This window comes from Ambystoma mexicanum, chromosome 7p (genome assembly GCF_040938575.1).
Source record: "Ambystoma mexicanum isolate Mex_15411 chromosome 7p, UKY_AmexF1_1, whole genome shotgun sequence".
In the NCBI taxonomy this organism is placed as follows: Eukaryota; Metazoa; Chordata; class Amphibia; order Caudata; family Ambystomatidae; genus Ambystoma; species Ambystoma mexicanum.
The window spans coordinates 598355789-598378443 of NC_090939.1; the positions used below are offsets into that span (position 1 = coordinate 598355789).

Here is a 22655-nt window from a genome sequence, read left to right on the forward strand (position 1 = left end):
GGCCTTGAGCCAGTTGCAAAAGCTGATTCTGGTCATCAAAATAATCGACTCCTCATGAACCCAAGTAAATAGGGTTGACATCCCCCTGATCATCGGCGTCATTACTGCCGAAGATACCTGCCATAGCATCGAAAAATTCAGACCGGGGTTGTGCAGTGAATGTTTTCTCAACAACCGTAGACATCGAAGGTTTGTCTCTCTTCACTGATATGGTGGATGTCCGTGTCGATCGGGATCGAGACACCGTAGCGTGGACATTCTTGGGTACACTGGGTTGATCCGGCTTCCATTGAATCTCTTTCGGTGTCAAAAGATTTATCGTCGCCGACATTGTCGGTACCAGGGCACTAGAGTGGTTGGGTATAACGAGCGTAGCTCTTGGCTCTGAAGCCTGCTGCGTGGGGGGCTGTGGGGGGAGAAGGGGGGGTTAGCTGCGCTGACTGCAGCATGCTTTTTGAACATATCAAGCATGGAGGATTTGAAATTGAAATTGGCGGGTGGTAGGCCCAGCTGACGGCTTAACTTTATCAGTCGACGACTCAGAGTCCCGATGGTGGCGATAACACCTTTTCTTCTTTCGCCCATGTTCTTTCTTGGGGGTGTGCCCCTCAGTTTCAGCCTCCGAAGACCGAACCGAGTTTTGCAGCTCAATCGTGTAGGGATTTGGGTCACATTTTGGTGCACGACAGACACCAGTCAGTCCGGTGACTCGTGCCGAGGCACCAGAGACAACTCGTGTAAGTCAGTGATGGACATCTTGGTGCCACAACCGGAACACCGCTTGAACCCAGATACACGAGCGACCGACATCTTGTGTCAAGGATTTAAAAAAGTATAACGTTTTCTGACAAAACGCTGAGTGAGTCGAAGACTTTGTGTTTCCAAGCAGCGTGTTGGCGTGCAGAAAAAAAGGAACTGAGGTTGTGGCGTAGTGACGTGATATTTATACGACGCCTGACATCACTTCCAGAGCAGATGACCAGACGCAGAGCAAGACAGATCGTCAGCCTGGTTGAGGTCCACTACGCCCCCTGTGGAAAATTTTCCGAAGCAACGGAGCTGGAGGGAATGTCTATCAGATGAGGAATCTGCAGGAGAAAGAAAATACATTGAAAAAAACGTTTGTAGCAGTCAGGAATCAGACAAGGTCATCATTCATTTTCCTGAGGTAGTCTCTGCTCATGTGGCCAGGGGACGATCCTGTCCCTGGGGATGGCTATATGAGAGAGGACCACATGGTGAGAGGCGAAAGCCTGGAACTTCTGGAGCGACTCAGACCTTGGTGCCAAACAAGTACATGCTATCAACGGGTATAACCAGGAGCTTCGCTTTGATATCAGTGGTGAACCTTAAGATGGTGCTGGCAGCCATTGTTCTAGCGATGCCCATAGCAGACTGCAATATCTGACAGGAGGCCTCCTTGCCGTCTGTAAGAATGACCAGAAAACCACTCCACATCTCCCCTTCAGGGATGTGCCCCATTGCTGCTTAACACTGACCAAAGGAGAATTTGGCCAGTACACAGGAGGCGTTGACGCACCAGAGACCTGCGCTCCAGGAGCAATAATCTTCGTACCCCATGCAGCAAGTTACTTGCTCTCCCTACAATAAACATCTGTTATCTGTCAATAACGACAAGATGCTCCTCTGGGGGTGAGTGAGCGCTCTACAAATACACCAGTTATGTTATCTGGGGGTAATGACAGAAAAGGTGTGGATTTGAGGTTTGCTGTAGCAGCCTGCACCTCCAAATTCTCAGGCGCAGTGTGGGCAGAGAAGAACAAGGGGTCTGAAGAGACCTGACTGTGCTTCTTGGCCCAGTCACGGCCTATATTGAAGACGTACACTGGTGTGGCCCAAAGCTCTGCCACAGGTCCTTTCACTGCCTGAGTAAAAGGCAGCAAGTTCTCTTTCTTGGGACCCTCATCCAGAGTGTCACACAGGTCATGTTGCACCTTGGTCCTCGCGGGGTCCGAAAAGAGTGTCGTCCACTTTCACCATCAGGCGCTCAGGTGTGGCAGCAGGCATCCAGTCTACCTGTCCAAGCCACTCGCATCGCCCAAGTCTGACGCTAGAGGCACCAAGTCACCCTGTTAGCCGTAAAACTCCTCTGGGAAGTCTCTCACGTCTCTGGAGTGGTAGGGCTGCAGACCAAAAGGGACATTGTGGCAGAGCGACACATGCCAACAACAGAGAGACCCAAAACGTACCGGCAAGGTGGTTGGAGGGATGCCGAGTGGAGACACTGACAGATGCTGACGCAAAGTCTCTGCAGGTTCCCAGGGAGCTGGTGGGACCCCGGGGCTCGTTGCAGGGCCACGGTTGAGCACCAGTGCTGGACAGAGGCCTAGGAGCAAGCCAGAGTGGCATTCTAGGAGGACAACATGGTGGACGTGGAGGGGCGGGGCTTTCCTTGACGCCCACAAGTCGCCAGTAACAGGGATTAGAGGACACCAAGGAGGAATCGTTCTGGCAGGAGGGATAAGTCTGGGCCAAGCAATGACGAGGAGGGGGATTTAAAGGACGGTGGGAATGATTATCTGCCCCTGCTTTCAGGAAAGACGTGTTGGAAGAGGAACCTGAAGGGTATAGCTGCGTGTTTTGAACCCAGGATCCAAGACCCTTATTGCCTACCGTCAACCAAAGTCTAAGGAAATGCCCTGGGCCACAGGGGAATCTGAAAGTGAGCAAGTGAACTGAGGGACAAACTGAAGGAAGCCGACCCTAACAGCGACCTTGTCAGTTAAACTACAGACTCCCTGTCGGCTTCTCCAATCGTGGTGGGTTCCGTCGGCTTGGCCAAAGCAGTCAGCGCCGGGGCCTTGGTGAAGATGTTAAGCATCTTGGTTGGAAAAGGTACCTCTGGGGCCTCTTCTACCATGCCTTGCTGGAGTGATGTCTCCTCTTCTTTGACGACGAGTGATGCTGAGAAGAACTGCCCTCGACCTCTAGCAGTGCTTTTTCTTTTTGTCCTTTCTGACAGGGGACTGCTCCACAGTGCCACGTCCTAGAGCAGGTCTGCTTCTCACTGCTCTTCTTGTGAGAAAAATGAGCAGCTTTGCTTAACGTTCTCAGGGCGCCTTTGGGTGCATTGACTGGCACGACGTACGTTCCTGCGCATCGTGGCCATCACCGAGACAGTACCGGTATATGCAGTGCGGGTCCGATACAGATATTTGGCTCCCGCAAACCGTGCAGGTTTTGTGCCCTGAAGACCTTGTTGGATTCGTCATCACGACAAATGCGATTGGCGAAATAAATATTTTCGTAAAAAATGAAAAAAAAGAGCAATGTTCCTAGTAGCGTTCAGAATGCTCTGAAAAAAGGAACTGAGGTCACAGGGCACAGCACCTCTATATATACTGGCCCTCACACCATTTCCAGAGCGAGGTGCATAGAGGCATCTTAGTGGAACAGACAATGGGCCGCGCTGCGCCCCTCTCATCGGAAAGGTTTCCAAACAGCAGCTGGCGCTGGGACATAGCTATAGATGAGGAATCCATGGGAGGAAGGAGTCAGTTAGAAACATAGATTTGTCAATTAAAAGACTTAAACATAAAAGACTTAAATCATGAAGTTTTATGGGGCAAAATGATGAAAAGGACAACAAATTCAGTAACCTAGAGTGGCTAGTTTCCAGAGTGCAATCTTTGGCACACAAACAACTGGCATATTGGGGCCCGAGTAGCTCCATATAAATAACATCTATACCATTTCTGACACAATTGGAAGTCAAATTGCTGTGATTGAACTGGGCAGAGCAATGCCAAGGCGATGGTGGTCATTTAAAATGTTCTGGACCCAGTCTGTGTTTCACTCGGAGAATGCTTCAGTACAGAAGCTTTTAGAGATGGGTACACCGTCTGCCCGGGTTACTAACTCACTTCCTTAACTATTTCCTTAATACGAAGGAGCTATTTACCCAATCCGAGCTGCCCCCGGTGTGTCCAAAAGATTGCATATTTGAAAGATCAGGCGCCAAAACAACTGGCTGTCCACCCAAAATAAAATCCATTTAAAAGTAGCATCCCTTGTTCACAAAGCCCTGAACATTGCCGCACTGAGCGATCTCACAAACAAACTTACAAAAAGAAACCATACAAGGCCAGCTAGAACTTCAAATGCCAATAGCCTCATCATACCAAGATTCAGGCTAACTAAGGCGGGGGGGGGGGCGCTTGAACCTGGAGTAACTTCCAGGTTCAAGCGGCCCAATTATGGAACTCACTGCCTCACTCTTTACGTGAGGAGCAGCCCTTTCCGAAATTTAGATCCAACTACATTAATCTGCTGAGGTCTGCCAATGATTAGCCCACTAGCACTTACTCACCCTCAAGAGTCCCCTAGTATAGACACATTACTGACCTGCCTGTTTTTGCTCATATGGACTTCCTCACTTTGCCCATCTGGCCGATGAGCTAATGTCCATTTAGTGGCTGTACATATACTGTCCTCATTGTACTTTGTACTCATTATGCCTTTTCGTAAACTGTAATTGCCGTCTACTGTAATATACTGTATCTTGTATTTTGTATTCTGTAAGTAACCCATCACCCTACCCTGTAACTTCAGCCTCGCATTTTCTGTATTGCTGCGCCCGGCTACCTTCGGGTTTGGTGCGCATTATAAGTGAATAAAACAAACAAACAAGATCGTGAAGGAGAAAACAAGTTCTGATTGGACAGGAGTTAGATTTAAGATTTAGAAGGCACCTCTAAAATGACTTTCATCCGAAATCTTGGAAGCTCCTGAACGGGTGAACTTTCCTTAGAAAAATAAAACAAAGAACTGAAGGTAATATCCAGGATACTAATCAGAAGAGATTGAAGATACACAAAGAAAGCTCACAGGGGACATCAATTAATAAACTACTGTGGGAGCACTGCATGTGCATAAACTGAAGGGTGCTGTGAGGAGTGCTTTTCTGCGGAGTATGTAGTACAACTTGTGACTTTAATGTGCGAGGTATACCTGCTGAGGCGAGTGCCACGGATCAGGCCTCTGGAATCATACGCCGGCTGAGATTTGAGTGGGTTGCGAAGGCACTCTGATCTACTGGGAAAGTGCTGTGTGAATGTCAACTAGGGCGTAGTTTGTATTGTGGAGGCATCAAGGGTGTGCACATCGCGAGCCAGAGCATCCCATGCATGCTGGCTTCAGCGTGTCTACAAGAAATATTGCGAGTGAAGGAGGCAGGTTTCAGGAGCGTCCATACAGAACACTAGAGCCAGCAGTCATTTTTATGTAAAACTCAATTTCTAAGCGTCAGCCTTTGTATTAAAGTAACCACCCAAAGTTGAACGAAAACCAAACTATAATAGAAAATCTGAAGTATTCAGTGCTAATACATTTAGAGAATGCATATGAACAGTAGTTTTAATGCATGTATTTCGCAAGCACAAAAACAAACTAAAAATGGAAGAAAGTATATAGTTCGTAGTTAGTTGAAGAAACTGTATATAGTTAAAAAGGCAAATTCTTTTGAGAATCTAAAGATGGACAATTTCATGATCCAGTTCTTACCAAACGGGAATTCAAGCTTGACACAACTCTACCAGTACCAAACTAACATAAAACAGTATTCCCTTCCAGTTCATAGAGAAGAGAACGCAGGCAAATCTCAAAAACAAAAAGTGAGAGATTAGTATATAAGACGAGTACGGATAGTCATGGATCATAATTTGACTCACTGATGCCTCACATTTTCTTTTGTCCAAAATGCCCTAGCCCTCTACAGATTCCAGCAGCCACTAGAAAAGAAGAGTTTTTTTTTATTTTATCCAATTCTCTGTTACCTTGGAGATGTTCCAGATGCAGCTGTTTATTAGCTGCAGATGCAACATTTTAGAGGGTCTGTGGGGTTCAACAGTTCCTGCGGATTTCTAGGACCTGGACCTGACAGTCTCTGCCTGGAGAAAATGACTAAAATACAAAATAAGTGGCATCCATTACAAATATACCTGTACCAACAATAGAATTTTTCTACCTTGTCAATATTCTCCAGTCTTTGGGATTACACTTCCTCAGTCCAGCTGGGTAGTGTTGTTGTGCAATTTTGGCGAGTACGCCTTTATTATGTGCCTACCTTCTATTCAAAGTATGGCAATATCTTAATGTAGAAAAGGGCTGAAGCAAACACCTTTTTCAGAGCAGATCCTTCAAGAAATGACTCACTCTAACATACTATGGAACTCAAGCAGGCAACTTCCAAATTACCCATGAGGAAAACGTCCGCATGGTAGTGCACATCAGTATCACAAAGTTCAAGTAAACATCACCTTGCACAACGTCCTTGCAGACCCTATAGCAAAACATTTACAATTTGGATAAATACCTTTCCTTGTGATATAAGTATTCCTCGTAATGTGTCAAACCCAATAGAAGGGCCCTGTCCCGTCTCATCGAGACGTCCTTCCAAGTCGAACATGGGAATGCAAGGGCAAAATAGTTCAGAGATATGATGAAGCAACAATAATCTGTTCCTCAATCCAATTATTGGTATTTCCTGCAGATGATTATATTCCATCGGGATCTGTTGAATTAACGAACATATTAGCTTATAATAGCGTACACACTTATTAATTAATCCAACAATAGATCATAGAAAAACAGTTATTTTAGATTTTGTAAAATTCCTCACATTGTGAATTTTCACACACATATGGGGCCATTGGTGTACTTATGCTAATAGTTGTTGAAAATGAAATTCAAGGCCCCAGAATTTAAGGGCTAAGAGAAAAAGAACAAAAACGACAAGTCTGGTAGACTGAAGGGAAACACAGTTTCTCAATTGTGGTTAGGGCTTTCTCACGGTATTGCCCCAAAATATTGTATATATAATGCCAAATGCGCTTTTACTTTACATTCGGTATTATATAAAAAGCTGAATCCGAAAATACCGAACTAGGTGAGTGGGGTTTAAGGGAGTGACCTTCACACACCTAGTTCAGTATGTTCGGATTTCAGGAGTTGCGGGGGTGTCCCCCGCATTCAATAATAGGGAGGCAGGCAAAAAAAATAATAATAAAATAAAACGAAGAGCTGGTTTGCAAAATGCCAGAAATGGTAGACCTGTCCTCATTTTAACTTTGCACTCAGGGACTTTTGTGCTGGATTTTCCAATATAAACTCTGGCCGAAAAGTCCCAGAATGCAGTTAAAATCGGGACTGGACTAGCATCTCCCGAATGTAACGTGGCATGTTGACATGTAAGGAAGACAAGAGGGAGGTGGGCGGCAGACGAGGATACTGAGGCAATGGACATCCAAGCGCCTGGAATGTAAGTGCAATGCCACCATACTATCTGATGCTACAGGATTAATCAAGATGGCAGCCACATTGTCAATGAATAAATAGGCAAACCCTGGGGCCCGCTATGATACACCACATAGGCATAAAAGAAACAAAGCTATGTATGGATAGGGTAACTAGTAATTTAATGACCTGTGATAACATTTTGTTAAATGTGAGGTTCATTTATAAAGATGTGTAATCTATTTGACATGGCCTTTAAATGACTACACCCCCCTTCTCTCTTTCCCCTCCCTCTCTACATTCCATTTCAATCCCACTTAGTTCTGTTCCTCTTGTGCAGGTCCTCTGAAGCGACCACTAATTTCTTGGGAATGCTATAAAACAAGCACTAAACAAGAAGCACACATACGGCTGTTTCCACACAAAACAGAAATTAAAAGCGTAAAATATAGGTTAACATTCACCTGGGTTGGGAGTTTCCCTGCATTTGCAGGTTTGCTGGTGGACCAGGCCAATGTGTGCGCTGAGCCACAGGCCACCCGATTTATCTTTTTACCCTGAAGGGCAACAACCAGCCGTGGCCTCTGGATGGCATTTGTAGTTCCATCTCCCAGCTGTCCTTCATCATTGTCTCCCCATGTGTATACTTCCCCTGAAATGGCAAAAAAGAAATCCTCATCCTGCACTTCTCCCCTTCAAAGATAGCAGTACAAAATCAACACAGTAATTATCTGCTTTGCTCAAAAACATTAGTGAAACAAGTGCTCCATTCAGTATTTATGCCAAATGTATTGTATTGTATTACTGGATGCAGTGTCCTCACACTGGATACAAACGGACACTGAATTATTTAAAACGAAATGACTACCATATTAAAATTGCACCATGGCCGCCAGAAATGCACAAAGCATATGTTTTAACATACCTGTAGACAAATACCACAGCACAAAATAAAAAACCTCACAGGCACACACACACACACACAAACACACACACACACACTGATACTGGAGTGCCTATGAACCAACTATCCTGCATTACATACTTCTTCAGAAAGGTCTCAATCCTACTACCTCATTGTCAGGAGGGATTTTCAGAACTAGATCTGTGTGAGTGTTCTGAGAGGTCAATCTAAGTGATGAGCAAGGGCTTTTCACACTTGGTCTTACAAAACATTCTCAGGGTGGTGTAGACTGAGCAGTAAGGCAGACTTGTAAGATCAAGGGATGATGTGTAAGTAAAAAGTTAACAACACTTCGAGATAGCCCTGTAATCATGTTTCACACAGAAATATAAAAATATAATATTTATTAGGCCTTAACAAACAGAGCACAAGTCTAATCTCAAAGTGAGATGGCACATTACACTCCAAACAGCAAAACGTAATTCATTATTAACAATGGAAACATTGTGCCAAGTGGAAGAAAAAGTGGATAAACAGATTATGATGCACCATGCTGTATAGCAAGAGAGTCATTTGAGTAGTCGTAGCCTAACGGGTAAGTAAACTTCCAATGTTGCAAAGAGCTCAAGTCACCCATATGCCTGGGAAGGGGGTAGAGGAGGGATAGAAAGCAAAATTACTTACTTTAATGATCTTTATATGGATTCTTCTCCCACAGATTCCTAATTTTGATAGATGATCTCATCCAGCTCTGCTGCTCGAAAACCTTTTCGACAGGGGGCGTAGTGGACCTCGATTCGGCCGTTGATCCGTCTTGCTGGGCACTCCATCGTCAGCTGTGGACGTGACATCAGGCGTCGTATATATACCACATCACTATGCCCCATGCTTCAGTTCCCCCATTTTTTCCCCCATGCCTGAACGCTGCAGAGTAAAACAGCGGGAGGGAGGCTAACCAGCCTGAAAAAATACTTAATGGGATACATCCAAATGGGGAGATCACACGGATTAGTAGATTAGAAAAATAGATTTCTTTTTTAATCAAGTGATCGATAAGATAGAGCCACTAGAGCCACTATGAGTTGTCTCCTCGCTTGGAGAGAACCGTTAAGCCACAAGGACTTTCTGAGCCAGGATGAATGGGAGGGGCGATGAGGAATCTGCGGGTGAAGAATGCATAGAAAGACCATTACGGTAAGTAATATCTCCTTCAATGGATTGCTTTTCTCCCGCACATTCCTCATCTTGAGACTCCCCAGGCAGTTAGAATAACAGAAGGCAGAAAGCGTTAAACAACTACATTTTGCAGAACTGCTCTACCAAATCGTGCATCAGCTCCACGTGCAACATCTTTTTATTTGTGTTGGTTTCACAAAACCTTTACAAAACGACATAAAAGCTACAACATAAAAAATTACAGATCATAAACAATTATACTGTACTGTAGCACCAGCGACATAGCAATATCTGTAATCCTTTTCCTATTATCTCATTTCTAAAAAAAACATTCATAACTTGCGATGTTTCTGATTGCTAGTTGTGCTGTCTTTCAGTTTTTTACTCAAAAAGTCATATTTTTATGAGTTAATGTTCAGAGTAGGGGTTAAAAGTCTAATTAATAAATCTACATTGTTTTAGCAGTTCAGCTATGGAAAATGTCAGAAGGGTATTGTGACCGGAAATAATTCTAATCCAGAAATGAACCCTTCTTCGCTCCTTAGATGTTTTCTGAGTAGACAACCTCAACCTCCAAGTTCCTTCACATTCCATTAGCAGGTGCCTCAGGGTTTGGTTTGAGGGAGTCTCACATATTTTACATAGTTCGCGTGAATATTCCTCTTGCCTTCGCTGTACAAGCACTTCCCCGACAGGTTCAATCTTATTCTTAAGAAATGATTTCTTACCTGACTGTCTGGAAATTGTATCAAGTATTTTGCTAGAGACCCCAGCTTTTTATCCACAGATTGGAAGGCAAGGTTGCATTTCTAACCTTTGCAATTGTTTTAATCCAGTCTCCTATCTCACCAACAATTTTAACTTTCTGGGGATTATTAATCAATGTCTTGAGGTTTAGATTGTGTTTTAACAAGAAGTCCTTGACATTTATTTCCAGGTGGCTTAGATATTCTGATCTCGAGCATTCCAGATGAGCTTTAACATCCCCATACAGTGAGTTGTGTTCTGCTGTAACTATCTGCCGCTAGAGTGATATTAATTTCCAGCTTGCTAAGGAGTCTAGGGAATTCAAGCCAAGTTCGAACATCAGATTCCAAAATGGTGTACTCATCAACAGACAAAAAACTTTTTTTCCAAACGAGTGATTACAGCTTATCCCAGTTTGTATTCCAAAGTAGATGCTGAGCCTCTAAACCGTAAAGGATGATTGGAATCACCTTTGCCCTAAAGAACCTGATTAAGGGGAGAATTGAAAACCTACAATATTTTGAGTATATCTTCTTCATCTGGGGAATAAGTTGTAAAGTCTTCATCTCCACGCATGCCTCCACCTTGTAAATTGCGGGGAAGCATATATTCTATATCCCAGAGAGATCAGGTCTTATACCCGTGGAATGGTGTCAGTTTCCAGGACCCAGTTGGAATATTGTACCTTTTTCTGTATGCGTTTGAAGACTACAATTTAAGATTTCAATGGATTAATGGATAGGCCATTTTCTCTGGCATATTCTCCCAGCCCCGTTAGCAGCCGCTGCAAACCTATTGCAGTCCTGTCCAACAGGACTATATCGTCTGCGTAGGCCAGCCAGTGGATTTTCCTTCCATTGATCACAGGGCTGACCAGTGCAGACGATTCCAGGGAGTCACCCATGTCTGCTAGAAACAGGTTGAAGAAAAGGGGTGCACCCGGTCACCCCTGCCAGACTCCTCTCTCCCCTCTAATTGAGTTCGAAAGGTGCCCTTGTTCGTCCAGGCACACTCTCAACGAGGTGTCACTGTGAAACTCAATCAGCATTGCCAGGAACAACTCCAGAATCCCACATCTCTTCAGTTTTTTCCACAGATTTGCTCTGTCGACCTGGTCGAAAGCTTTCGACAAGTCTACCCAGGCGCCATAAAGTGAGGATTCTCCTTTAGCCATTGTTCGCTCACTCACCAGATTTAAAATAGGGCCATTTAGTGTAGTAGCGATACCACGCCTGAAGCCTGTCTGATGACAGGATAGGATATGTGCAGTATCTACTCAGTCAGTAAGTTCCCGCAATAACAATTACATTAAAATGTTACTGTGTATATCAAGGAGGGCACTGGGGTGATAACTCGCCAGATATAGTCTATCGCCCCCCCTTGAACAATGGTATGATTATTGCGGTCTTCCATGAGGGAGGGAATTGACGCTGCCCGAGTATTTCCTTAAAAAGATGGTACAGAAGTCTGGACCAGATCCCTGGTTCATTTTTAAGTACCTGATATGTCAGTGCATTCGGGCTTGCCGCTCTAGAAACTGAGGACTTGGCTATGATGTCCATAAGGAACAAGTTACTTACCTGTAACTGTTGTTCTCCAGCATGGGTCTGGCATGGATTCACATGCTCATGAATATTCCCTGTCGTCAGGCTGGGAATCCTCGGTAAAGAAAAAACCAGTATCAGTTTCGTTTCTGATCTGTCTTTCGTAGTAATAACCAATCACTGGTCTCTCCGTCATACTGACCACAGCCAATGACTGCCCTCTACCTAAGCACCGCCTCTGGCAGCCATCTTCAGATTTGGAAGCACGTGAAGTGGCAGTATGACCAAGTGAAGAGCCGCAGAGGGGTAGGCGTGTGGGTTCGCATGTGAATCCATGCCAGACCCATGCTGGAGAACAACAGTTACAGGTAAGTAACTTGTTCCTTCTCCAGCATGGGGTCTGGCATGGATTCACATGCTCATGAATAAAGAATACATAGCAGTACACACATGCACAACCACGGGAGGTGGCAAAGGCTCAACATTAAGCATTACATCAAACTCAACATTAAGCATCTTACCTCCTCACCAGGCTCACCTCAGGCGAACAGGTTGCGCAGCACTGCTTGGCCGACCCTGGACTCCTCCCTGGAATCCTGATCGACGCAGTAGAATTTCGTGAAGGTGTGCGTCGACCTCCACGTAGCAGCCCTGCATATGTCCAGCAGGGGCACACCAGAAAGGAATGCCGTGGTAGCTGCGATCGCTCTGGTGGAATGGGCTCTCGGACGGCCAGGCAGCAGTCGGTTTGCCAACCGATGACAGTACATGATACAGCCGGAGAGCCATCTGGAAATGGAAGCCTTCGAGAGAGCCTTCCCCTGATTGACAGGTCCAAAATTCACAAAGAGTTGTGACGTCTTCCGAAAACACTTTGTGCGGTCCACGTAGAACTTCAGCGCTCTAGCCACATCCAGCGAGTGCAAAGTCCTCTCAGCCGGCGACGAAGGCGACGGGAAGAACACAGGCAACACCAAGGGTTCGTTGAGATGGAAGTCCGACGGTACCTTGGGCATGAAGGAGGGGTGCGTCCTGAGCACTACCCTCGTGTCGTGGAAAGACAAGTACGGGGCCTTGCAGGAAAGGGCCTGGATCTCTCCCACCCGTCGTGCGGAGGTGATGGCCACAAGAAACGCTGTTTTCCACGACAGAAACTTCAACGAGGCCGAGTGCAGAGGCTCGAACGGAGGTCCCATGAGCTTGGTCAGCACCACGTTGAGCTCCCACGCCGGGGCCGGCGCCTTCACCGGCGGGAACGATCTGAACAGTCCTTTCATGAACTCTTTCACCAGACGATGAGACCACAAGGACTTCCGGCCCGTGGTTCTGGTGTATCGGGAGATTGCAGCAAGATGAATCTTGATGGACGCGTGTGCCAGTCCAGCTTTGGCCAGCGTCAGCAGGTACGGCAGTACTTGGGGAGCCGTAATCCGTAGAGGGTTAATCTTCTGTGCGTGGCACCAGACAGAGAACCTCTTCCATTTGTGTCCGTAGCATTTAAGAGTCGAGGACGCCCTGGCCTTTGTAAGAACCTCTCTGCAGTCGGCCGGTATGTCGTATCCTCCAAACTCTAGCGCCGCAGGAGCCAGGCCTGCAAGTTCAGCGATTTCGGGTCGTGGTGGAGGATGGCGCCTCCTTCCCTGGAGAGTAGATCCGCGTCCACCGGCAGCTTGATTGGCGGGGACGCTGACAAGTCCAGAAGGTCCGGGAACCATATCTGCCTCGGCCACGCAGGTGCGACGAGGATCATCTTGCACCGCAACCTCTTGAGCTGGTTGACGAGCCGGATTAGCAGTGGCAAAGGAGGGAACGCGTAGAGGAACAGGCCCTCCCAGGGGAACGAGAAGGCATCGCCCATGCTCCTCGCCTGGAGAAACCTGCTGGCGAACCTCCGGCACTTGGAGTTCGTCGCCGTCGCAAACAGGTCGATCTGGGGTGTGCCCCACCGTCGGAAGAGGCGATCCACTAGATCCTGCCGTAGTTCCCACTCGTGGCACGAGCGCAGCTCCCTGCTGAGTGAGTCGGCGATGGTGTTATTTATCCCTGCCAGATGAAACGGCACCAGAAACATCCTTTGGGCGACGGCCCAATGCCACAGGTCCTGCGCCTCCTTGGACAGCGCTGGAGACCTGGTTCTGCCCTGTTTCCTGATGTAAAACATGGTGGGGGTGTTGTCGGTGAAGATCCTCACCACCTTGCCCTTGAGGGACGGAAGGAAGGACCTGAGGGCCCAGAACACTGCACGGAGCTCCAGGACGTTGATATGGAGGGACTTCTCCGTCGGGAGCCAAAGGCCTCTCGCGTGCAGATTTTCGGTGTGCGCTCCCCACCCTTCCAGGGAGGCATCCGTGGTCACTGTCTCCTGGTGGTCTGGGGTCTGGAAGTCCATGCCCGCCGTCAGATGTGCGCGGTTGCCCCACCACCGGACCGCTCGGCGGAAACTCTCGTCGAGTGTGATCCTCTCCTCGAAGCCGCCCGTCGTTTGGATCCAGCGCGCGTCCAGGAACTCCTGCAACGGGCGCTTCCGGAGCCTGCACATGGGAATGAGGTAGATGCAAGAAGACATCATTCCAAGGAGGGACTTGATGGAACTCACCTTGGCCGCGTAGGAAACCAACATCCGCTGTACCTTGCCCAGAATGGACCTGGTCCTTTCCTCCGACGGGGAGGCCAGAAGGGACACTGTGTCGAGCTTCGCTCCCAGAAACAGTGCGTTTTGCGCGGGTACCAGGTGGGACTTGGCGTAGTTCACGGAGAATCCCAGGTCCGTGAGAAGTTGGACGGTCCTTGCCGTGAACTCCACGGCGAGCTCCCTCGTCTTGGCTCGGATGAGCCAGTCGTCCAGGTAGGGGTAGACGTGAATCCCCTCGCGGCGCAGCTGCGCCGCCACCGGTGCAAGGCACTTGGTGAATACCCTGGGTGCCGACCGTAGTCCGAAGGGGAGGGCTTTGAACTGGTAGTGACGCCCTTGGACCACAAACCTGAGGAATTTTCGGTGCCCCTTTAGGATGGGAATATGGAAGTAGGCATCCTCCAAATCCAACGACGACAGGAAGTCTCCTTCCTCCAGCTGCCCCAGGACGTGCTGGAGGGTGACCATCCGGAACTTCTGCGCCTTGATGAACTTGTTCAGACGTCGCAGGTCTAGGATGGGGCGCCATCCTCCTGTTTTCTTCTTCACGAGGAAGTATCTCGAGTAAACTCCGGAGCCCCGAAGCCTCTTTGGGACGAGTTCGATGACGCCCTTCCTGAGCATCGCCTTTACCTCCAGGAGAAGCTGAGGGACGTGAAGCTCTTTCCTGGCCACGGGGGGAACGCGCGGGCACCTTCTTTGAAACTCGAGCGCGTGGCCCCGGGCTAAGGCGTCCAGCACCCAACGGTCAGTGGAGATGGACTCCCACACGCTGACGAAGCTCGCCAGCCGGCCTCCCACCGGGGTGCTTCGGTGGGGGCCCGACCCCACGGCCGGTTCAATCCTGTTTTGACGAGGCTTTGCCGCCTTGGCGACGACGGCGGGGTCCGCCAGACTTGCCTCGTCATCTGTAGGCCTCCTGAGACGACGAGCGGGCCGCTTGACGGTAGGTGGAGAAACCGCCGCCGGAACCTTTGGAGGCGCCCTTGCCTCCGCTGCTCCGAAAGGGCGTCCGTCGTTGCTGCAGAACCCCAAGGGCCCGGGCCGTCTCAGTGTCCGCTTTAATGGCCTGAAGGGAATCGTCCACTGTTTTCCCAAACAGGTTGTTCCCATCGAACGGCATGTCCAGGACTCTGGTCTGTACGTCTTGACGGAAGTCCGTAGCCTTCAGCCATCCACGCCGCCTAAGGCAAACGCCGTTGCCCAACCGGCGAAACCCAGTGTCGGCGATGTCCGTCGCAATAGTGATGGCGTGGTCCGACGCCACCTCGCCTTCCTGTAGGATCTCCATGGCATCCGCCCTCTTGTCGTCCGGTAGGAAGTCCAGCAGGGGAGCCAGTTTGTACCATAGCTCCCTGTCGTAGCGGGCCACGATAGCCAAGGCGTTGGCCGCTTTAATCGTCGTCGCTGCAGACGAGATGACCCTGCGTCCCACAGCGTCCAATTTCTTTCCCTCGCCATCCGGTGGGGAAGTCGATGTGGAGGCCGCACCCCCCCCCGCTTTCTTCCTGGCCGCCGCGGAGACGACGGAGTCCGGGGTAGGCTGCGCCCAGAGGCACAGGGGGGCCGCGTCCGGGACCCAGTACTTCTTCTCATACCGGTCTCTTCTAGCTGGCGTCGTGGAAGGGTTCTTGAGGAGGGCGAGGCCCTCATCCCAAATGTCGTCCAGTAGAGGCACCGCGAGGACCGTCTTCCTCTTGGCCTCGCGCCGTTGATAAAGGAATCCTTCCTTTTTCTTCTCCTCAGGGCAGAGTTGGAAAAGCTCGGATGCCCTGGCGATCATGGAGTGGAACGATCCAATCTCGTCAGGCGGAGAAGCCCTGGTGGGAGGTGACGACGGTAGATCCTCGTCGTATACCTCGTCGTCCGTACCCGTCGCTGCCGTGTCAGTCCCCGTATCATCCCCTCGGGTGGACGAGGAGGAGGGCTGGACGGGGCGCGACGGCTGAAAAGGAGGTGGAGGGTGAAATCTTCTTTTCTTGGGCGGGGGAGCACCTGAAGGTCCCGGTTCCGGATCCCCCGACGGGAAAGGTTCCTCCGTCGGCAACGGTAGTCTCGTCCTTATCTCTGAACATAAGGACTGTATAGCCAACAAAATGGCCGCCGAGTTGTCTTGCGGCACTGGCAGAGGGGAATCCGACGGGCGATCAGGGGCCCCGTCGGCACCCTCGACGATGTCGTCGTCACCTGCGTCGGGATCCATCCCGACGGGCCGGTCTTCTTCCACGCCAAGGCCGTGGCTTAAGACCTCAATCAGCTCTTCCTCTGAGGTTGAGGCCGAATCTACGACGACGCTCTTCCCCGCCGGGGGTTTCACGGGGGTGCTATCGATGGGCACAAAAGAGGACTCCCTCCGAGGTGGCAGGGAGACTCTGAGCCCCGAGGTCGCCACCACTGGTGTAGCCTCCACAGGCTGAGCCAGGGCCGCCGCGACAGTATCGATAGAGGGCTTGGCCGGATGGATTAAGGCCTTCACCACCTTAGGTGCGCTCACCGCCTTATCCTTGAGGGGGGGGGGGGCACTGCCTCGCTCCCCCTCCGATGGGGCCTTCGAGCTCGACCGGGGCCTCTCCAGGAGCTTCGCCGGGAGCTCGCCCTTCCTCTTACCCAACCCAGAGCGTTGGCTCGTGGCTGAAGGTGCCGGGGAGGGTGCGCCCTGCCTGGCGCCCGTAGAGCCCGACCGTTCGGCGCTCCCGGTGCCAGCGGACTCGCGGTGCTTGGCCTTGTGTTGGACCCCCGTCGCCGGGGCGTCCTCAAAGGTCTTAGAAGACCGCTCGGATTTCTTCCTCTTCTTCTCGCCTGACGGGCTCTTCCCTTCCAGCCAGTTGGCGAGACGTTGATGGCGGTCCTTCATGGTCCGCTCCGACATGTTGCTGCAAAACGCACAGTCCTTCTCCACGTGCGTCTTGTCCTCATGTAAGCAGTAGAGACAAAAGGAGTGTTCGTCCTCCTTAAAGACGTTCTGCAGCTGGCATCCAGGGCAGATCCTGAACAGCTTTCCGGGCGTCGAGCTTCCCTTCTCCTGGGCCATGTCCAGGCCTGAGAAACTTCTGGAGTCCTCCAAAAGCGTAGCTCGACGAAATCTTCACCCTTGAGGGGCGCAGACGAATCCGACACGGGTCCCCGTTGATCGGATGGAGAGTCGGTGGAGCTTGAGGCTCTTTTGACCGAAAAAACGAAGTTTTTTGAGAAAAAACGTGAAAAAATAGCACTAACGCTCGAGAGCAATAGCACGAGGATCCCAACACATGAACGTGCGGTAAAAATCTGAAGATGGCTGCCAGAGGCGGTGCTTAGGTAGAGGGCAGTCATTGGCTGTGGTCAGTATGACGCAGAGACCAGTGATTGGTTATTACTACGAAAGACAGATCAGAAACGAAACTGATACTGGTTTTTTCTTTACCGAGGATTCCCAGCCTGACGACGGGGAATATTCATGAGTATGTGAATCCATGCCAGACCCCATGCTGGAGAATGTCCTCTTCCTTGAACGATAAATGCCAGGGCACATTCAGCTGGGTGCTATCCACCACTGGTCCAGGGTTCTTAAACATTTCAGATAAATTATCCACCCATTTGGGTTCAGGGACTAAATTGCAGAGTATTGCTGCGGTTGGTCTCCAACTGGCCAGTAACAGACGAAAAATGTCTGCAGTTGCTTTCACTTACCAACTGCAGCATTAGTTCTCTGTCTTGTTGCATCCAAATCAGTCTTTGATTTTTAGACCAATTTCTATAGGCTTGATGTGCTTTTTTTTACTTGCAACCTGTATTGACAGACTGGGTTGCGAGATCTTTAGGCTTCTGATGTTAGGTCTAATAATGGCTTGGCAAATGTATGAATGGACGGCCAAGTGGCTGCACAACATATCATCCTAACAAGAACTCCCCTCTGTAGGGCTACATAGGCTGAGACCACCCCTGGTGGAATGTGCCCTAATGCAGAGAAGATGCTCCCTGCCTGCCGCCTAGTAACATTTGGATATACATAAAATAATTCAACGTGACATGGTTTGTTTGGTTATGGCGACTCATTTGCGGGATAAAGAATGGGCAAAGAACAACTGGTCGGTCTTCCGAAACTCGGATGTACGAGCCACATAAAAACCTAAGGCCCTCTTGGCGTCAAGACGGTGGTACCGCTCTTCCTCTTTCGAGAGATTTGGTGCAGGGTAAAAGGCAGGCAAATGAATAGATTGAGAGAGGTGAAACGCTGAAACTACCTTAGGAAGAAAGCCAGGTATGATTAAGAGAAATGTTCTCCCAAAATAATCGTAAAAACAGGTTTGCAGCACAATGCCTGCAATTCACGAACCCTCCTGGCTGACGTGATTGCAAACAAGAAAGCTGTTTTAAGAGATAACAGTCTTAAAGAACAAGAGTGCATGGGCTCGAACGGAGCCGCCATCAAATAAGTCAAAACCATATTAAGATCCTAATCTGGGACAACAAAAGGGATTGGCAGAAATGTATTGAGAGGGCTCTTCAGGAATTGGGCCATGGCCGGAAGAGTGAAGAAAGAACCTTGATCCGGGTAACTTTTGAACACAGACAAGGCCGCCAAATATCCTTGGACTGTGGTAACCTGAAGGCCTGCTGAGGCCAGTGACAGAAGGAACTCCATCACTGTAGTGGTGGGGCAAGAGATGGGGTTAATCTTGTGCTCCCTCCACCACGCCTCAAATCTTCTCCACCTACACGCATACAGAGATCTTGTAAACTGGCTGGGTGCAGCTAGCAACACATCAAGTACTTCCTCTGAGAGGTCCCAGTCATCAAACCTCATCCTCCCAATAGCCACGCATGTATGTTGAAGTAGTCCGGGGATAGGTGAAGCACTGCCAACCGACTAGATCAGGAGATACGGAGGCCGAGGCACCCAGTGAGGTGGACAGATCCAAGAGATCAGAGTACCACGTACTCCTCGTCCAATCCGGGGAGATCAAGATCATGGTCGCTCGAAATCTCTTCAACCTCCTGAGAACCCAAGGAATGACGGGAATCGGGGGGAAGGCATAGTGGAGAGAGAAGGTCCAGTCCACCAGAAACATGTCCCTCAGTGCCACGTTCGCTTGGAAATTCCCTCGAGCAAAACTGTTCGCAATTCCTGTTGGACTCTGTGGCAAACCGATCCACTGCTGGGGTACACCAGAGAGAGAAGGCCTCTTCCAGGACTTCCTGGCCAACTTCCCACTCGTGTGAAACTGTCAAACTGTTCTCTGTTCCCGCCATATGAACTGCTGAGACTGAGATCCAGTTCTCTAGTAACCAGAACCGTAGGTGTATTGCCTCTGTGTAAAGGGGATGGGAGTGTATGCCACCTTGCTTGTTCAGGTGGTGCATGGCCACTCTGTTGTCTGTTAGAATCAGGACATTCTTCCGCTTGAGAGATGGGACGAAGGCCGTCAGGGCTAGCCTGATGGCACGCAACTCTAGCCTGTTGATGTGCCACCTCGCTTCAGTTTGTGACCAAAGGCTGCCCCCCTGCAAATCCTTGCAGTGAGCGCTCAAACCCTTGAGAGAAGTAACCGTGACCACTCAGGTCTGAGGTCAAAGAGGCCAGAAGGGTTCCTCCGCCATAGATTGCTTTGTTTGTCCCATCAGTCGAGGACCACTTGGTTGGACACTCAGAGGATCCGTGAGCGCTCCCAGGTACTGAGACTACTGGTCCCTTAGGAGCCATTGAAAGGATCTCATGCACAGCCTGGCCTCTGGCACTAGAAACATACAGGAGGCCATGAGACCTAAGAGGCGGAGGAGGGAAGGCGCTGTTAAAGTGGCGCGGTTCCAGTACGAATGTAACATCTGACAGTTTTTGCACCTTTGTCGGCGTCGAGCCCGAATGGTTGGTCGATGTAGTAGACGGACCGGCTAGCATGGGGTTGGGAGCCCCGTGACCGAGTGCTGCTTTCGCTACCAAGGTTTGCTGGTCAGGTGGGGAACTGCATTGACAGAAGCCTGCTGTTCAAACATTTCCAGCATTTGAGTTTTAAAACTCTCCTACTCTTCTCGAGTGGTTGGTCATTTACCTCGTTCCGACGACAAGCTGATTTTGCATTGGTGGTGGCGCCATTTCTTCTTTCGCGAAGACGACAAAGAATAATGGCTTCTAGGGTGGGACGACTTCTTAGTTTTCTTACAATGCCCATTGTTCCCCTTTTCGAGGGGTGTGCTCCTCTGTTTCTGTCTTGGAAGACCGAACAAGCAAGGCCTCTGTATCATGACTCGTACCCAAGCACCACAGACAAACGTCATGAGGGTCGGTCATTGACATTTTGGCCTTGCAATCGTGCACCTTTTGAATCCGGAAACCTGGTCGACGTCGAGGTTTCTGAAGAAGAAAAATGACAATTTTGACAGGAAAATATTGAGTGAAACTCGAAGTCTTGTTCCTGATGCAAACGGAAAAAATGAACTGAAGCATGGGGTGCAGTGACATGGTATGCATATGACACCCAACGCCACGTCCGGAGTGATGATCAAGCACCCAGCAAGACAGATCGACGGCCGAGTCGAGGTCCACTACGCACCCCCTCTCTAAAATGTTTCCGAGCATACAGAGTTGAATGAAGATATCTATCAAGATGAGGAATCTGCGGGAGAACAGCAATCCATTGAAACACATTCTCCTGCACAAGGTTTGGTTATAGCCAACGGCTAAGAAAATGTCTTTTAAAATAAACTTTTCTGGAAAAGGGTCACAGGATATGATTGTAGATACACCCCAAATTTCACCATAACAAGGGTGGGGGGATTTCTAGGCTAGAACTCCATCGCCCACAGCCAAGAAAAGATAGTGATAGGGAGTGGACTTAAAGCCCATGCAAGCCCTAATGATTAAAGCAGCAGCAAAAGTGGAAAGTACACTTGTCCCCCGGACTCTGAATTTCCATGCAACCTTTTCCTTGGGTATTCAGAATTGCTGTGGTCACTTACTTCTGTTGTTGGACCCGTGGGTGTAGGTCCAAGAGTCATGGGTACAGTGACGAAAATAGGTGTATGGTTTGGGTTCGGTAAAACACAGTTCCGATCTCCAGTCCTGAGAAAGGTCCAGCAGTCTTGCAGGAGGGGCCAGACAACCTAGGACAGCATCCAGCACTCCCACACACACAGATGATGGACGCCCCACTATGAAACAAAACGTGAAGTGCAGAGGCAAAGAAACCTTGCTCAGAAGTCAGTAGGCTCAACTCGGAGTGGCAAAGAACAGGCAAGCCCATCTTTAGGGTGGAGAGCATCTCATGCAGGCAACTATGTTCATGGCCCACAAGTTGAGGGCCTGCACATTGCTCAATGCCCTCCTATCCTGCACTACTGCACAAAAGCTTCAGTATCAAAAAATCTCTAGTGCTTCTAAAAGGGTTCAGAACAGTATAGTGATCTTAAATGTTTCCCTTTTAGACGTTCCCTCAGCTGCTGAGCACAGGAAAAATACAGAGAACTTCGGTTACGGAGCATGGTATGCGCTACTTATAGGGCAGCAATGTGTGACAAATCAAGGGAATTTGTCCCTTCTCCCCAAAGGGGAGCACCCACCTGTGAGGCAAGAAAGGTGAGCCTGCTCCGCAAAACCCTCCCTATGGGTCGAGGCAAGTGTGACCTCACCGGAAGAGGCTCCCGCTGTGGGGACCAGGACTCCCGTTCCTGTAAGGAACTTGCACATTCTGTTACTGCCTACTTGGGAATATCAGACAACTTAAAGGATATACAATATAGAGACTGGGAAGAAGAAGCTGCTTCCATTCGTTATTGTCAACCAGAAAATGACTCTTCATATATGAATTCCCATTTAACAGGGACAGAGAAGCTGAAGTGGAGGGACGAAGAAGCTGAAGTGGAGAGACGCTGCAGCAGGCTGAAGCCTAGACACACATACGTCAGCCAGTGAAGCACTGGGTCAACGCAACACCTGAGAGGGGAGGAGACACTGCAGACACCGAAACCCGCAAGTTTGAAAACTGAAGGTAAGCCAAGAGCAGGGCACAGGACACTGTGCATTAAGCAAGAAGGCAATAGTTGTAGCATGACCTCAGAGATTCAATGGTGTACCAGCTGTCCCTTGAACTACGATGAGATGACTAGGCAGCCCGACTGCCTACCATCTGGCTACCTGTGGAGCTGTCAATCCGTAATGAGGAAGAATACAGAGCTTTGGACGCCGGAGAGAAGCAAGGGAAAACAAGGAAAACTGTGAATCCCAATCATACGAAGGACCCGGTTACGTTACCCGAGGCAAACCCAGGTAAAGAGGAAAACGGGAGAACCCGGAGGCCTAAGGGGACTCGTTCCAGTGATATGTACCAAGAGAATGAGAAAATGGAATAAGAGAAGCCTGAATACAATAAGCCTTGAAAGAAACACAATGGCCCTCATTACAACCCAGGCGGTAAGTGTTTAA

The 22655-nt window shown here is 49.3% G+C and overlaps 1 protein-coding gene across 4 annotated transcripts in view; it reads right to left on the reverse strand.

Moving 5' to 3' along the window:
* Window positions 1-22655, reverse strand: part of HERC2 (HECT and RLD domain containing E3 ubiquitin protein ligase 2) — a 2956340-nt gene that overhangs the window by 313113 nt on the left and 2620572 nt on the right. For all 4 annotated transcript variants that reach the window (XM_069636605.1, XM_069636607.1, XM_069636603.1 and 1 more), the window contains 2 exons: window positions 7719-7906; window positions 6335-6532 (listed from right to left, as the gene is read on the reverse strand). In XM_069636605.1, the coding sequence (XP_069492706.1) occupies window positions 6335-6532; window positions 7719-7906 (386 nt within the window). The remainder of the gene's footprint in view (window positions 1-6334; window positions 6533-7718; window positions 7907-22655) is intronic.